General features: G+C 34.4%; 1 protein-coding gene across 2 annotated transcripts; it reads left to right on the top strand.

Annotated features, from left to right (window-relative positions):
- The first annotated feature begins 10,095 nt into the window (after nucleotides 1–10,095).
- LOC149233004 (GPI-anchored protein LLG1-like) lies at nucleotides 10,096–11,494 on the top strand. Of its 2 annotated transcripts, none has more exons than XM_089376627.1 (3): nucleotides 10,096–10,273; nucleotides 10,385–10,432; nucleotides 10,900–11,494. In XM_089376627.1, exons 1-3 carry the CDS (start codon nucleotides 10,204–10,206, stop codon nucleotides 11,148–11,150), a joined length of 369 nt encoding a protein of 122 aa, XP_089232753.1. In that variant the 5' UTR covers nucleotides 10,096–10,203; the 3' UTR covers nucleotides 11,151–11,494. The 2 variants fall into 2 exon arrangements, with proteins under 2 accessions (XP_089232753.1, XP_089232752.1); XM_089376626.1 differs by having other exon boundaries at nucleotides 10,097–10,273; nucleotides 10,379–10,432.
- The last annotated feature ends 6,634 nt before the right edge of the window (nucleotides 11,495–18,128 follow it).

Raw genomic sequence — 18,128 nt, 5'->3', positions numbered from 1 at the left:
GCTGGGCAAGTAAGGGAGCAGGTAGCTGGAAGCTGTCAAAGAAGAGAGGGATTGAATCAAAGGATTAGCGCAAGACACAGGTTGGTTCTTTCTATTCCTCTCTATCTATAGTTCATAAAGGAAATACAAAAGTAGTTTTCTCTGTTTGTTTCTAAGGTAGCTGTCACACCTTAGTGGGATAGAGCAGTTCTAAATAGACACTTTTCCCGGTAACAAGTAGGAACACAGAGGGGTGAAAACTATGAAATCAACTCCAGGATTAGCAACTAGAAATCCAGGAGAAAAGAGGGGCAGGAAAAAAAAAAATGAACTCTTGAAAGATAATGATAGATTTAGGTAAGATGAAAGACCTAACCAGTTACTCTTTCACCAATCTTTAATTATGAAGATCATTTCTTGGAATATTATAGGTCTAGGTAGTAAAAGAAAACAAAGAATGTTAAGTCATAGAATGAAACTAGCAACACCAGATATCATCTTTATTCAGGAAACAAAATGTTCCATTCAAAAGCTAAAGCAGAACCATAGCAAATGGATGAACAGTTTTGAGTTTCTTGAAGTGAAAGTGGAAAACACAGCGGGAGGCATCCTCACTCTATGGAACCCCCAAAGAGTTAGTATTTTGGATGCAAAGGCATCAAGAAATTATCTATCTGTAATTATTCAACCAGTGGAAGTTGTGGACACTTTTCTTGCCACAAATGTTTATGGACCACAAAGAACAGATGAAAAAATAAAACTATTAAACTCCTTGGCACAACTCAAGAGTAAACATGAAGGAATACCTTGGGACTTGGGAGGATATTTTAATATGATTAAATCAATTTCGGAAAAAAGAAAAGGAGGCACCAGATTACTAAATAAGGACTCAGAACTGTTCCAAACCTTTACTGATGACATGAATCTGGTTGACTCAGCAATGCATAATGGCCTTTATACTTGGAACAATAAAAGAGGAGGTGAGGCTCAGGTCGCCTCCAAGTTAGACAGATTTTTGATCTCAGAGGAGCTTATGCTAGCAAATAGAGAGATAATAGCTAAGGTTCTTCCCTTTGGAGGTTCTGATCACTGGCCGATACAAATAGAACTCGAGGGGTTTGATTCTCCCAAGAACAAGCCCTTCAGGTTTGAGAATATCTGGCTCTCCCACCCAGATTTCATTAACAACATTGAAAATTGGTGGGCAGAAGACCTACAGATCTAGGGCATGAATATGTTCATCCTACACAAAAGACTTTAGAACATTAAATTTAGACTCAAAGAATGGAACAAGGAGGTTTTTGGCAACATTTTTGTGGAGAAAAAGGAAGTGGAAGCCAAACTACAAGAACTCAATCAATCATTGATCACAGTGGGCTTTGATAAAGATACAAGTCAGCAAGCTCATAAACACCATTAAGAATGGGAAAATTTATGCAAACAAGACGAAATCTTTTGGGGACAAAAGTCTTGTATTCAATGGCTCAAAGAAGGGGATCGTAATACAAATTTTTTTCAGAGATCCACCATAGCCAATAGGGCTCACAACAGAATTTCTATGATTTTAAATGACAAAGGATAGCTCCAGACCTCTCACAAGAATATCGAAGAAGTGCTGGTTCAACATTTCAAAAGTATCACCAAGGAAAATAATCCAGACAGGGAGCAATGCATCAGAGAAATTCCAAAGAAAATCCCTAAGCTGGTGACTAGAGAGGATAATTTCAACTTGAACAAACCAGTCACTGAAGAGGAAATTAGTGAGGTTATCAAGGACATGCAGAATGGTAAAGCTCCAGGTCCATATGGTTTCAATGTGGATTTTTTTAAGGCCTAATGGAAAATTGTCAAGCAAGACATCCTAAATGTTGTGGAGGATTCCAAAAGAAATAGGACTATTCTGAAAGCCCTCAACACCTCCTTCATCTCTCTGATCCCTAAACAAGATTCAACACTGACTGCTGATAAGTTTAGACCCATTTACTTATGTAATGTGGTTTATAAGATTATATCCAAGGTATTGGCTAGCAGGCTGAAACCTCTTCTTCCTTCTTTAATCTTAAGTGAAAAATCTGGTTATGTGGAAGGCAGACAAATTCTTAATAATATCATTCTAGCACACGAGATAGTCCACACGCTAACCAGTAAAAAGCAGGCCAGTATGATCATGCAATTAGATATTGCCAAAGCTTATGACAAAGTCAACTGGAGCTATATCAAGAGGATCCTTGCTGCTTTTGGGTTTGATCATAACTGGATCAGATGGGTCATGGCTCTCGTAACTTCTTCCAGCTTTTCTATTTTGGTGAATGGATCTCCCTCAGCTATCTTCACTCCTTCTAGAGGTCTAAGGCAGGGTGACCCACTCTCTCCCTTCCTTTTTATCCTCATGATGGAAGGATTGGGAAGAGCCATTAAGCAGGCTAAAAACTTGGGAAAAATTAAAGGACTTCAATTAACCAAGAATGGCCAGACAATGACTCATCAACAATTTGTGGATGACACAATGCTGCATGGAATTCCTACTGTCAAAGAAGCTTCAGAGTACAAACAAATTTTGAATAATTTTGCCTTGGCCACAGGTATGGAAGTAAATCTCTCCAAATCAAATCTTTTTTCTTAAATACTAACATTACAATTCAGAGAAATATCTCAAGAATTCTGCGCTTCTAAAGGGATTCCCTTCCTTCAAAGTATTTGGGAATTCCCCTTACAGACAAACCCCTGCATAAGAACATTTGGGAACCAATACTAAATAAAATGCAAGACAAATTAAAAAAATGGACCATCAGATCTTTGAACCTGGCTGGCAGGCTGATTCTAACAAAGGTTTTCTTACAGTCTATCCCGGTGTTCTTTTTATCAACTCTCCCCACCCCCAAATGTGTCTTACAGCAATTCAGGAATATCCAAAGAAACTTCCTCTAGGGCAAGGAAGAGACAAGGAAGAAATGGGCACTTGTTTTGTGGGATAAAATTTGCAAACCAAAGAGTCACGGGGAACTAGGTTTAGATGATTAGGAAATCGTAAGTGATGTAATAGGAGCCAAACTCTGGTGGAGATGGGTCAAAGAACCAGAAACTCAATGGGCTAAAACCTGGAAAGAAAAATATGCAAGCTCTTGGCGAAATAATGTTCTTAGTAGAATGTCTGGAAACATAAAGGGCTCTTACATCTTGAATAAAGCCTGGGAAAACAAATGCCTAGTACAGGACCACAGTTTTTGGGAAATCAGAGCAGGGAACCTTGCTCTCTTTTGGGAGGACAAATGTCAACAAGAACCAATGCTGCTAAAAGACGACTAGAAAGACCTCAAGCAGGAAATAGATTCCCAGGGACTAACCAGAGTTAAAGATTTCTGGCATCCTCCTTACAGCTCGGAAAAATGGAGAAATTAAGAAGCATATACTGTAGTGATGACAGTCCCCTAAAAATAAAAGCCGAGGAAATTATGAGCACACTAAAACAAAGGAAAATATTGGTAATAAAGGGGCAAGATCAGTTAAGATGGGACCTCAATAAAGAAGGATCCTTTAATCTTAAGGAAGCTAAGAAGATTCTCCTGAACCTGGATTCCAACACTGCAATGAATTCTTGGAAACAACTCTGGAGCCAACAAGGGTGGATGAAGATAAAGCTATTCATGTGGTTAGTACACCATAAGAAAATCTTAACTTGGGACAACATTAGCAAAAAAAGGGATTATTGGGCCCTCTAGATGTCAGCTATATGAATCTCAAGAGGAAACAATGGAGAATATTCTTAACAGTTTCACCTTTACCACCTGGGTGTGGGACTCTTTTGCTACCATTTTTCAACAGACAGATCGAGATAAAGAAAGCATCACAAATACCCTGATCAAGTGGAGAAGGAACTTTTCGGAAAAAGAGATTCTCAATCTGACATGGGCCTTTACACCTAGCTTCATCATCTAGAATGTTTGGAAAGAAAGGAATAAAATAATTTTCAAGGATGAAAAATCCAGTCCTTTTCACCTGTTGGATCTGATCTTGAAACAAATTAGAGAGACACTTGGTACAACTGTTTGCAATTTTCCCAAAAACTCACCCACGATAAATGAGATGAGAACCCTCAAGCAACTGGGATTTCAAGAGACCATTATCGATGGACTCAAAAGAAAAGAAGGAGTTTTGGGAAAGGAAAAGGATTTCTGGCAGCCTCCGCCGAAAGGCTACTTGAAATGCAATATAGATGGGGCTTCGAAAGGCAACCCTAGAATGGCTGGTTATGGTGGAGTGTTAAGAGATGAAGAAGGAATCATAAGCTTCATTTTCCACTGCCACTTAGGTAAAGCCACAAATAACATGGCTGAATTAATGGCCTTGGAACAATGCCTGGAACTACTGAATCAAAATCATAACTCAAATGTCATCATAGAGGCAAACTCGGAAATCTCTATAAAAGCTGTGAGAAGAATCAATTGTGGAGCAACAACGGAGAAGGTCTCAAAACATTGGAGACTAATACAAGTGTATCAAAGAATACAAAAACATCTCCTGAGTTTAAGAACTGCTAGTTTTAGACATGTTAGATGAGAAGCCAACAAACTAGTGGATACTCTTGCAAATCAAGGAGTGTTTAATACATAAAACAGATTTGAGATGAAATGGAAGGAAATGTCTCTGGGAAGAGTAAAATCTCTTTGTGAGGAACAGGCAACTGAGGATAGAGAAATTTTCAAACATTGGGCCCAAAGGAAAGCAAAGGTATGATGAGGTCTAATCATGTTCGATCTCAATTCTTGGGGAGGCTATGGGTAGACGGACAGGTTCGAAGTTGTCTTGTATCTCTCAGGTGGAAAGGGACCAGGCCCCTTCCTCTTCAAATTGCTTAGCAGGTTCTATCCACCGTCAACGGAGGTCTATGTGGCTTGTTCTGTTTCCTGACGATGACGATTCCCCTTCATTCCTCTTCCCAAGCAAAAAACCAGGATAAAGTGGTTTACAGGTGATCGCGCTGATTTGGGATGGTAAGTGGTTTAGTTTGTTTGGGAGTGATACCATTAGACTACCACCATGTGGCCAGAGCAGGGTGAAGATACCACCCTCCATCGCGAGTTAAGTTTCGCACATGTTAGGTGGTGCGATATTTCGAGGTGCCGTCCGATTTCATGGGGTTGTATTAACCGTCATATCTGTTGGTGCCTTTTGGTGGGGCCACGAGGCTTGACAGGCTTATCGCATAAGTGATGTGGATGTTTTTTTGGTGTAGATTAGACTTCTGTTTTGTATGGTTCATCCTAAAGTTTTGAATGTAAAATTTAGTTGTCTGTTGTAGTGGGGTGATGCTTTACGTTGGCATCATGCCCCTGGTTTCCCTGTCACCTCTTGGAGTTCAGGGTTTATGTATATTCTGTAAAAAAATTCTCAAGTTAATGAAATAGAAGGAACTACTCTTGCTTAAGCAAAAAAAAAAAAGATAGTTATGCAATCGTTATTTTAATTTATACGGTATAATTATAAGTGCTATTTATATGTTATATAAATATGATATGTATATTATACTTTCTTTAATCTCAAGAATTGTTAGTAATCTTATTAATAAAAAACAAAGTTACAATATAAAAAAATAAATAAATAAATAAATAAAAAATAAAAAAAATTTGAATTTAAAAAATATCTCACTTCTCACATCTAATGCTCACCCATCTAACGGTCACCCATCTAACCTAAACTGGGATATAGAGTGTTGTTATAGATCCATTTAATATCAGATCTATCATGCACCGAGAGGGATCAAATCTCTCGAGGTGCAAACCTTTCCTCAAGTTCTACACTCCAAAAATAAGGTTTGCACCTCAAGGGATTTGATCCCTCTTGGCAGAATATATCCAGTATTAAATGAATCTAAGATGGATTAGATCAATTTAATGAAGAGAATGATATGCTCATGCCAAACAAAGAAAACATAATGTGAATTTTGAAGTTAATCTCAAACATATAATGTGACATTGTTTCACTCAACTAGAACCAGCTTAGATCCATTTAATATTGGATCTATCATTCACTGAGAGGGATCAAGTCCCTCGAGGTGCAAACATTTCCTCAAGTTCTACACTCCAAAAAGAAGTTTTGCTCCTCAAGGGATTTAATCTCTCTCAACACATAATAGATCTGGTATTAAATGGATCTAAGCTGGATTAGAAATCAACATATAATGTGACTAAATTAAAGAAGAGAATCATATGCTCATGCCGAGCAAAGAAAACATAATGTGGATTTTGATGTTAATATAAAACATATAATGTGACATTTTTTCCCTGGAACCAGCTTAGATCCATTTAATATCAGATCTATCATGCACCGTATTAAATGGATCTATGCTGTATTAGAAATGAACGTATACACTGAAATAAACATATAATGTGACTAAATTAAAGAAGAGAATGATATGTTCATGCCCAACAAAGAAAAACTAATGTGAATTTTGAAGTTAATCTCAAACATATAATGTGACATTTTTTCCCTCAACTGGAACAGATTAGATCCATTTAATACCGGATATATCATGCATCCAGAGGGATCAAGTCCCTTGAGGTGCAAACCTTTCCTCGAGTTCTACACTCCAAAAAGAAGGTTTGCACCTCAAGGGATTTGATCCCTCTCGAGGCATAATAGATCCAGTATTAAATGGATCTAAGCTAGTGATATGGTATAATTATAATTATATGATGATGTATTTATTAAATTTTAATTTATATAACATTTTTGATATAATTGAAAGCCAAAAAAAAATTAATATTATAAAAATTTATAATATACAATTTTATCCAATATATCTATAAAAATTATAATTATTTTCACTCTTATCATTTTTATTTTTTAGAATTTTAAATATAGTCATATTAACAATACATATTTTGACTATTATAGATGATGATGGTTAATGTGTATTCGAATCTAAAAATTGGTCTACCTAATATGCATTGATAGTCACATTTTGGGTGGTTGGGTAGAATGGTTGTTCTCTTCCTCACCTAGATTCAAATCCCCTCACATAAATTTTGGTTGATAATTTCTTTATAAGCAATTAGGAGCAATTCAATTAAAAAATACTATAATATTCCCAAATCACAAAATAAATCAATAAATAAATAATATACATTAACTCCAAACTTTAAAATACAGCTTAGGTTGGTATAATTCTTAACTTTAAGTAAAATAGTGTCAAATTTATATTAAGTAAATAAATAATCTAAATCCAATATTAAATTATAAAACATAAAAATCCATACATATGAATGAATCCAAAAATACCACTAGCAAAAGAGTAGATATCTTTAATTTAAAACTATAAAAAATAAAATCTTTAATGAAAAAAAAAATCACACTTATAAATATATAAATAAATTGAAAAATACAACCAAAAGAACATTCATCATCAGTTTAAAATGATATTTACTTTTAATCAACTTCATATTTAATAATAAATTAATTTTAAATCATTTTTTATTTACAAATAAATTAAAGTGAATCCAATTTTATATGTTATTTTTTAGTTGATCCATTGGATTTAAACCGAGAACCTCTATATTCCTTGGACTTATATATATATATATATATATATATATATAGTTTCAAGATAGGTATGATGGTTAATATAGACAAGACTAAAATCATGATAATTAAATCCAAAAGGATCACTCGTGGAAATTTTGTCTATGATAACAATTGCTTGGATTATGTCTCTTCTTATAAATATTTGGGTATTGACATCCCTTATTTGCTCAACTCGAATCACAACATTGAGAAAATGAGTATTGGAGGTTGGAAAGCTTATTATGAGCTTGAAAAAAATGCAAGGTTGTCGATCTTTATATTTGAAGTTAAAAAAAATTCCCCTTTGAGACCCTCGTCACCCCTATTGTCCTATATGATTGTGAATTATGGGGTTGCAGTATATCCAAAGATTCATGGAGAAGTACTGAGATGATTCAAAAGCAATTCATAACCTACAATCTCAAGATCAAGGGAAATACCCCCTTAGAGTCATGGAGAAATATTGAAATGATTCAAAGGCAATTCATAACCTACAATCTCAAGATCAATGGAAACACCCCCTTATCCTATCCTCCTGATCGAAGCTAGCCTCCCCCATATTGAAAGAAGGCTACGTTTAAGTATCTAATGTATAAGAAGAAGCTTTACAATGTGGAATCCAAGGGGCTTCCTAGAATTGCTTCTAACTTTAGTCAAAACCCCCACCTTCGCCTCAAACATGGGTGGCATAAGGATGCGGATAGTGTCAAAGATATTATCACCCCCAAATTCAAGGATAAGCTATGAGATGAGAGGAGTTGGAGGGGAAAATGAAGCTAAGATATTCTAATGAGGTGATCAATCCCACCCTTGAGAATCATAATTATCTTTATGTTTTAACCATCCTAAAAAAAAAGATTAACATCCCCAAGATTAGAACTAAGTTAGTGTTCTACTCCCAAGACTTTGTGGGACCATAGAATTTGTCAGCTAGAATTTGTCAACTATGCCATACTAATAGGGTGGAAGATGAAAAACACTTTCTTTTAGATTGTCCAACCCTTACTCACATCCACTCTCATTTCCCTAACATATGTCACACTTCCAATCTTTTTAACTTGTTAACTGAGTCCAACTATAGTGATATTGATGCACTTCTTTCCCGTCATTTTCAGCACAAAAATAAGATTCTAAAAAATTAAAATTAAATTATATAATATAATAATTTCATTATTTATATATATATAAAAAAGCAATAAAATAAAATATAAAATATTTAAATAATATAACACATTATCCATCTTAAAATATTATTTTTGAGAAATTATTTGTCAATAACTCTTAACATTTTATTTTGAAAAATCTCAATAAATTTTAAAAGATAACATAAAAACATACATCCTTAGTTTAAACTAATATTTTACTTTTAATCAATTCCATATTTAACAATAACGAAAATTTACTTTTAATCAATTCCCTATTTAATAATAACGAAAATTTGTACTCTTGTATTTAAAAATAAATCAAAGTGATTCCAAATTTTATACTATTTTAAGAAGAGGAAAATATAATTCCAAGAAAAAATTAAAAATAAACCAATATTATTATTTATATTATATATGATTTCACTATTTATACACAAAAATAATAATAAAATATAAAATATTTAAATAATATAAAATGTTTATCCACCTTAAAATATTTTTTAGTGAGAAATTAGGCATCTCAATCCATTTAAACATCTAACTTATATTTTTTTAATTCAATATGGTGTTAAATAATGTAAGATACAGAATATTCAATAAATGGTAAAATACACTCTTTGTACTAATGAGTGAGAAATTACACCTCAATCCATTTAAACATCTAACTTTTATTTTTTAATTCAATATGGTGTGTTAAATAAAGTAAGATATAGAATGTTCAATAAATGGTAAAATACACTCTTTATATTGATTAGTGCACTAGGCCATTTAAACATCTAACTGTTATTTTTTAATTCAATATGGTGTCTTAAAGCAAGATATATAATATTTAATAAATGGTAAAATACATTTTTTACATGGATTACTGGATTACTTATAATAATAATAATACTAAAATTTAAAAAACTCACTCAACATCTGCACCTCTGCACGTCTTTGTATTTGACGAAGGATTCGATGGAAAGATGCACGTCTTTGTATTTGACCAAGGATTCCATAGAAAGAAGTATTATAATAATTTTAGGGTTCTGTTTTCAAGACCCAGATGAAAGAAAACCAAAACAGCATCATAGCGTAAATCTCTTATGATTCCTTACGTTACAGGTACAACCAGAGAGACCGCTAATGTGTATTACAATTACAATTTACAAACAAATTTCTAAACCTAACAGTCTGTCCGGAAGGCCATTTGGCTCTTAAAAGATTTCACACTCTATAATATAATTCAACGTGTTGGTTTCAATTATTGAGAGGCACACGCTTTTACCCCAAGGCCACCGCTTCTCTCTCAGTGTATTAATTAGCACATCGTGTGGATCGCCAGAGGCCAATTCATCGTCTACCCCACCAAACACCACCAAATTTCTGAGACCCCGAGGCATGGGAGATTGTTATTAATAGGTCTCACCATCATTTGCAGAAGATATTGTACGTGAAACTTTGGGTTCATCTCAACGCAGAAGAAGTGAGATCCAATTCTGGTATCGAACAAAATAACTCCAGGGCGCCGTAGTATATAATGAATTCTTCAAGCTCTCTTTTTGCTTCCATGGTGCTGATACTGGCCCTAGCCGGCATTGCGTTAAGCGGTAAGAATACCAATAACCTAAAAAATAACAGTAAATGCATTAATTCTAATGTTTTAGCTTAATTCTTTAATTCTTTGATCTGCTCAATAATTATTCTTTGCGCAGGACCAGATATGAAAGAGCCGGAAGTCATAAACTATACGCACCCAATTAGCAAGCGTGAGTTTGAAGCCTCTTCTCTGGTTTTGGTGTTTGTTTTTATAGAATATTTTTAGTGGGTGAATGTTAAAATATCATTTCGTTTTAGATAAATAATTTTTCTATAATTAATCTTCAAACTACGAACTAGATTGATTTTGGTACTTTGGTCTTAGAGATTATTTGTTTTGGTGCTTTGTTCTTCTGGATTATTTTTAACGGGTGGATGTTAAAATATCATTTTATTTAATATAAATAATTTTTCTATAATTAATCTTCAAACTAAGTTGGCTTGGGTGCTTTGGTCCTATAAATTACTTCTAATCTGTCCATGTTAAAATATCATATCATTTTATAAAAATAGTTTTTCTATAATTAGTCTTCAAACTAGGTTTGGGAGATTAATTTTGACGAGGAACTGAATATACTGAACTCTGGGGATTAATTTTGACAAGCAAATGAATATAGTGAAGTTTGTGACCTTGCAGCCTGCAGCGTGAAATTCTCAGCGGTGGATTATTCTTCTATAACGAATGTGTGCAAGGCCCCGGATTATAATGAAAAACAATGTTGCGAATCTTTCAAGGCTTTGGCCTGCAAGTATGGCCAACATGTGAATGATTACAGCACCATTTGCCCCATAGAATTCGTGTCATACCTCAATTTAGCGGGATCCTATCCAATGGGCGTGTTCGTGGGTCGTTGTAATGAGGCTGGAAATCATCTCCTGTGTTCCTGAGTCATCAAAAAGAGGCCAAATATCGGGATTGTGCAGCAGCTTTTCAAAATTTGATGCCTCTTATTCATATATATGTGAAGTCTCTTCCAAATATGTACTTTTTCCAATGTTAAAATGTTAGATGTGGCCTCCAAATAACGAACAGAATGCAGTGAGCTACATGTCAAAAAACCAGGGAGCTCTGAAATCAGATGATGTAGTGGACTTCATAGTGAGTGGTAGTGAGCGTTTTACATGTTCATAGGGTTTGAATATATATAATTATCAATCTGTTGAGATATTTCAATATATTTATTGAGTTTTTTTTATATATATATAATGGAAAAGGTATTGGTTTGCAGGGTGATATAGGGTTCATTCTAACTGTTATAACTAACTTTTAAACGTAACTACTTCGCCCCCTAAGCTCACACATTCCAAAACAAAACAATGGAGTTGGAGAATTGAACATGGCTCTTAATCACTAACTTAAGGTTACATAACACGGATTTCCCGAGGCATATTAATTTTTTTTTTTATTGATATAGATTTGCAAGGTACATTTAAGATTTTCAAATTTAAAATAATTAATTTGTTATTTTAATAGAATAGAATTTTTAGAATTTTAATTTAAATTATTAGTAATTATTAAGTGAATGGTAGGCATTTAACCTACATAAAATATTTTAGAATATTTCTAATACTATACACAAACCACAGGCTAAGATTTAAAGGAGTTATGTAATTTTTTTTCCTTTTTAATTAAATTCATTAATTAAAAAAATGGCATATGAACAAATGTCATATAAAATAAGTTATGGTTTTTTTTACATATGGTATTGATAAGCCATAATATTTGTCCATAGTATTGTAGCAAAGAAAAATCTCTATGATGAAATAGGAGTAAATTTTTGTCTTATTAATTCTTTTTAATAAAAATAATAATAATAATAATTGTTATTTTAAATAAAGTTATAATTTAGTTGATTGCTATGATTTTTTGTTTTAATTTTAACAATTTGAAATGTATGACTAAGTAATTGTTTTGATGTTTATTATGGATTGATGTCTTTGTTTTGATGTTTATTATGGATTGATGTCTCTCGGCATTTACTATCCATTTAATTTATGTGGTGGCACTAGTTATATCTATTCATGTATAGAGAGCTTCTAGAATTTTAATTTAATTATCAATAATTATTAGGTGGATGGTAGAGATTTAACCTCCATGGAATATTCTATAATATTTTTAGTAGTATATACAAATCAAAGATTGTGATTTATCTCCAAAGTACTTAAACTCTTTTTTCCCTTTTAATGAAATTAATTAAATTAATTAATTAAAAATAATGTTATATGAACAAGTGAGAAGTGAGTTATAGTTTTTTGGGCATGTCATATTGATATGTCATATTAGTGGTCCATGATATTATAACAAAGCATACCTATATATTAAGAATATCTATGGTTAATCATGTTGCCCATATATATATATATATATATATATATATATATATATAGATATATATATATATATATATATATATAGATATATATATATATATATTCTTTTTATAATTAATGATAATAATAATAATAATTTAAAATAAAACAATAATTTAGTTGTTTTTTTCTTAAGTATAGTTTGATGCCCATCTTTTATTAGTCATTGTCATTTAATTTATATGATTATGATAGTTATATATTACATTTAAAGAATACAATATTTTAATTAGTGAAGAATAGAAATCAAAATTTAAACATATAAATAATTAAATTAAATAAAATGTTAATTGGGTTAGTTTTGAATGATTGAGAGGAATGATTTTTATTTTCCCCATCTAAATTAGATTTTTGAAAATAAGATATAGATTTTAATATAATTACTTGAAATCATATGCTTTACTTTTTTCTTTTAAACATTTAATTGGTGCTTGATACAAATTTAAACCTAATGTCCTAATTAAAAAAAAAAATCTTTGGTCTTCAAATTTTAGGGTTTCTTTTGCATAGTCATCTATGATTGGCTCTTGAGAAGAAGCTCTACCGCCTCCTTTAGCTAGATTGTTTCAAGAGTTCATAATGAGTCTCGATCTACCAGTATTCCTCTTCAATCTCCTCACCTTCGATATCCTTTTTGTATAGAAAATGGATGAAGCGGGGTTTCTAGCTTCATAGCAAACACTCCATTAGGTGCATCGTGGCAAGCTAGAAATCTAAGGTGTTGCCTACCAAAAGTAGTGCAAGATCCAAAATTGACGTTAAATATAGTAAAATAGAATAATATATCCAATATATGCAAAATCACACTATGATTTGCAAATTTTTTGGATTGTGGCCCTTTAAAATAGATTTTATTGGGTGGTTCTGAAATAAATGGAATCCTTTAGGTCAAATAGTATTGGAGTTACGGGCCAAGGGATTTTTTACAATCATTTTCTCTAGGTTAGAAGACAAATCGAGGCTTTTTTAATGAGGGCCATATTTTTTCAATAATGTAGTGCTCTTCATGTGATTCTATATGGAGAAATATAGCTAGGGGAAGGAGGATTTCCTTGCAGCCTTGGTGTGGGTCTATCTCTTTCCTCTCCCCAAAGAATATTAGGAGGAGGAAACCCTTGAAGGCATCGATAATGCCATTAATAATTTTTTCAAAGTATTGGAGGCTACCAAGGGGGAGGTACACTTCATATGAACAAATCTATGTTTATATGAATATCTCCTCTTCTTTTCAAACCTCCATAGATTTACTATGAGGATAGTTTTTGGAAGTAGTTTCTAGATTATGAACAAGTCCCCTTTAGATGTATACTGATGCAGCCCAGGCCGCTCCCAGGCCGCTCCTACCAAGATCTCTCTCAACCACGCACATAAAAGCTTATTTCCTGATGTTGAATCTCATGATCTATAAAATTCATTGGCAATTCAATAAACTGTTCAAACTTAGAGTTGCAAACTATATGTGCGCTCTTTACCAAGCTCAATCCAACAGTCCTTTCAACTCTGCGTTGGATTTAAAATAATTTCCTTTGACCAGAGATCAGTGGTACCTTTAAGAACAATGCCATATATTCATTTAATATCAGAAGAATAGCGATACGCATAAACCACAACCAAAATACAGCATAACAATACGGCGTTTTATAAAACCTTATGTTTGGCGGATTCAATGCTATGGAAACCATACTTTTAACATACGGTGCTCTCATGCAATTCTTTTAAAAGAAGCATACGATTTTAAGAGTGGCCATGTGCATTCAATAAATATATATTTTTACCTACGCACATTCTCCTGCACCTATATTCAATACAGATATAATGAGCCTGCACATTCGTAGGATGTTGTTTAAAATAAAGCTTCATCTGTGACTTTCGTTCCTCAATTTTATCGGATATACAGCGGTCAATACAGTGCACCTCCGCCCGACAGATCCGATGTCTTTATATGCTGCCCTCGTCACGCTATGGCTCTTTCAGACTAAGGCTTTGTAAATCGGCATTCAACTAACAGTTTCAACGAACTGTAGACGCCAATCTTGATATGGGCACAGCTCTCAAAGACTAATTGCTCCGTATATTCGCCTTAATTAATTGTTGAACCCTGTAATCATTTAACAGTTAAAATATCATTGTAAATACATGCGTTCAAACTTCTTATTGCTCAAAGTCTCCAACGCCGGCTGTAGTCTCCATAGTGATAATAACTTCCAGGTATAACAGAGATGGGGATTCAATCAATATAGCAATGGCACATTGGGAAAATATATCACACAGAATGCAAGCGGATTAATGATTAATACGCATATCAATGCGCATTGGGAAAAATATAAACATTATCGCTTCGTGCAAATTCAATGTTACATAACATCAGTCTCTACCACCATGTGCAGAGCCGCAACATATCCATACAAAGTCAATTTCGGCACACTCATATATATATATATATATATATATATATATATAAACAAACATTCACAGAACTTTACGTTCATGGCCAGATATACAAATCGATGGCCCTTTTACAAACTGCCCAAGTCTCCCAAGGAGAACCCTTCCTCACTTCTCACTCACTCCTTGCCCTTGCCTTCCATGCCTTTGAGGCTCCCTAATTTATTAAACTTAGCATGATAAAAAAATCCTAAAATCACTCAACTAAAGCTCATGCAATGCATACATATGGCAAAAGCATCTTTTCATCTTTTTCCCTGTTCTAAAATAGAAAAGCTTCCTTATGATCCACATCCATTCCTTTATGCCTAAAAGCTCTCCTAGTTTTATTTATTTATTTTGAGAATATCTAAGTAACTTGGAATTTAGGAAACTAATGCATGACCCCTATGTCTATTATTTACAATAATTTCCCCTTTGGGCTAGATGCTCCCGCATCATACTCCCAAGGTAGAAAAATTTCATGATCTCCTGATCATGTGTTCAGTTCTATGTTTGCCTGGATCCCATATCTTGTATTGCAATTTTCCATTTGCCGCTGCTTCTGTCTGTTGTTCTTCTCCAGGTCTCCACACTTTATGCTGCTTTGCTCCACTAGCTGTACTCTTGCAATCTTCTGTTGTCTTCCTCTTGCTGCTTCTCTTTTGTTTCACTGCTGCTGGTCTCTTCCGGAATTCCTTCATCATCATTCGCCTCATCATTTCAATTTCTTTGTCTAGCAGATTTTCTCCAGCTTCTTCAGTAAGACCTGTATTCCCAAAACAATTGTTAGAATAAAAAATATAAGGCATCAGTGCCTCCTTTGCTGTTAGTGTTGTCTCAGCTGCCATCATAAATGTCGCTCCACATGTTGCTCTAGCTGTCACTATGAATGTTGCTGCCTCCCAAACTTCCTGTCCCTCTGCAACATTCGTTTGCTTGTCACCTGCAAGTTCATCTGCAATTTTATCTGCAACTTGAGCTTTCGCTGGCAACAATTCAATATGTTGCTCTGAGTTTCTTCCCAGCTTCTCTGTCAGCACATCAGTATGCTGATTCGCATTCACCATGAGACTGTCAGCTAGTCTCGCCTTCTTATCAGCTATCTCCAGGATGTCTTTCTGCTCTCGTTCACTGTACTGAACTCTTTCATCTGCTGCAATCTCCTTGTCATACTTTGGATTCTCCAACCAGTATTCCAACAATGCAATTTCTCTGTGGCATTTTTGAAGCATATCATCATCACCTGCATTCATACATAAACTTCCAGTTTTAACAGACTCAACTGTTGCTTCACTTATCCGTGCTACAGAATGATCCACTTCTTCTGCATCAACGTCCTGATTAGACTCCTTCTTCTCCATCTACTTCTGAGATCTTGCTAACTCATTATCGATCTGAATAGCCTTCAGGTTCAACTCTTCTTGCACAAACTCTAAAGCTTGTTTATATTCCTATTCTGTACCTGCAAACATGCGCAACTCATTAGTTTTTAAATCATGAGACTTTTCAGTCTTGACTGCTTCCTTCAACATTTTTCTTTTAATATATCTGCATGTGGAAATTTCAAACTCCAACTCTGGCGCAAGAACTCTAAGTCCCTTTTTCAACAAGGCAATCACAATTTGCTTCAACCTCTTCTGCAACTGTCGCCAAATCACTCTCTTTCCCTTCAGTGGAAAGATCCATTTTCTATTTTGATCTTTCTGCTCTTGTAGCCATTCTTCCAGTACCTGCAATTGTACCTTCATTACTGCAATCTCTCTTTCTCGAACTCCTGCAGTCATCCCATTTTTGTGCCATTTCTCTAGACCTCTTCTCTGATTCTCCATGATCACCTTCTCCAGCTGTATATAAGACCCATCTACCTTCTGCTTTTCCAAAACAGAATTTTGATTCTGCTGGTATTTTTCCTTCTTCATGACAATATCAGCCAATTGTCTTTCACCTGCAAACATCCACAAATTGTCAGATTTAAAATCATATGACCCTTTGGTCTTACTTGAAGTTTCAGTCTTCAAGCCTTCATCTTCACTATCTCCCAGAAATTCTCCTTGTTCTAGTTCACAAATGTATTCTTCCATTTCAACTTCCTCTGGACTCATCTTCTTGCCATTTACCTTGGCATCCTCTTTCTTATGTCCTCTACCGTGGCTTTTTCCTGAACCTCTGCTATGACTATCAGTAGTCATCTTTTCCTTCGCCATGAGTTCCTCACCTATGCGTTGCATGAAGCCTCTACCACAGCAACCTCTCTTGCTGCCACTTACCTCACCAATCCTTCCCTCCGGATCTGGTCTTTTGGTAATCATTGGTCCTCTGCTGGAACCTTTCGAGCATTCTCCACTGCTCCTGTAGGCTTCTCTCATCTGCAACTTTATTCAATTGAATCTTCTTTTGCAACAAGCCTCTGCAACAGCTAGTCCTCCTAGCTGCAATCTTACCTCACTAAGTTCTCCTTACTTAGTCTTTTGGTAAGCACGGTCCTTTGTCTGGAACCTTCTCCTGAGCAACACCTTTGCTCCCTCTAGGCTTCTGCAATCTCCTTCTCTCTCCTGAGAACACTTCATTTGTCTTCTTTATCCAATTCCTTATTGGATTCTTCAGGTTCACTGCCACTTCTCTGCAACCATAAACTTCAATTACAAATTTCAAATCAGAAAAATAATCTCACCTCCTAAGATCTTGCATGATCTTGTCTTCTTTTCTCTTCTGCAATCCTGTTCACTTGTGTAGTCTGCATATCAAATTTAAAAATCATTCATCACACTTCAATTCTAAAAAAAAAACATCTTTAGTTGAGCATTCTAGCTCTGATACCACCTGATGCAGCCCAGGCCGCTCCTACTAGGATCTCCCTCAACCACGCACATAAAAGCTTATTTCCTGATGTTGAATCTCATGATCTATAAAATTCATTGGCAATCCAATAAATTGTTCAAACTTAGAGTTGCAAACTATATGTGCGCTCTTTACCAAGCTCAATCCAACAGTCCTTTCAACTCTGCGTTGGATTTAAAATAATTTCCTTTGACCAGAGATCAGTGGTACCTTTAAGAACAATGCCATATA

This window comes from Pinus tabuliformis, chromosome J, assembly GCF_031772625.1.
Source record: "Pinus tabuliformis cultivar Carrire ecotype Pingquan chromosome J, CPIR1, whole genome shotgun sequence".
Classification (NCBI taxonomy): Eukaryota; Viridiplantae; Streptophyta; class Pinopsida; order Pinales; family Pinaceae; genus Pinus; species Pinus tabuliformis.
Note: the sequence above shows the minus strand (reverse complement) of the source record. Positions and strands in the feature narration are given on the sequence as shown.

Bases quoted from the DNA above. Each gene is read 5' to 3' on its own strand.
- LOC149233004 (XM_089376626.1), top strand. From the start codon at position 10,204: ATGAATTCTTCAAGCTCTCTTTTTGCTTCCATGGTGCTGATACTGGCC. The intron at 10,274-10,378 runs GTAAGAATACCA...TTCTTTGCGCAG, and splicing joins AGCCGGCATTGCGTTAAGCG to GACCAGATATGAAAGAGCCG. The intron at 10,433-10,899 runs GTGAGTTTGAAG...GTGACCTTGCAG, and splicing joins TACGCACCCAATTAGCAAGC to CCTGCAGCGTGAAATTCTCA.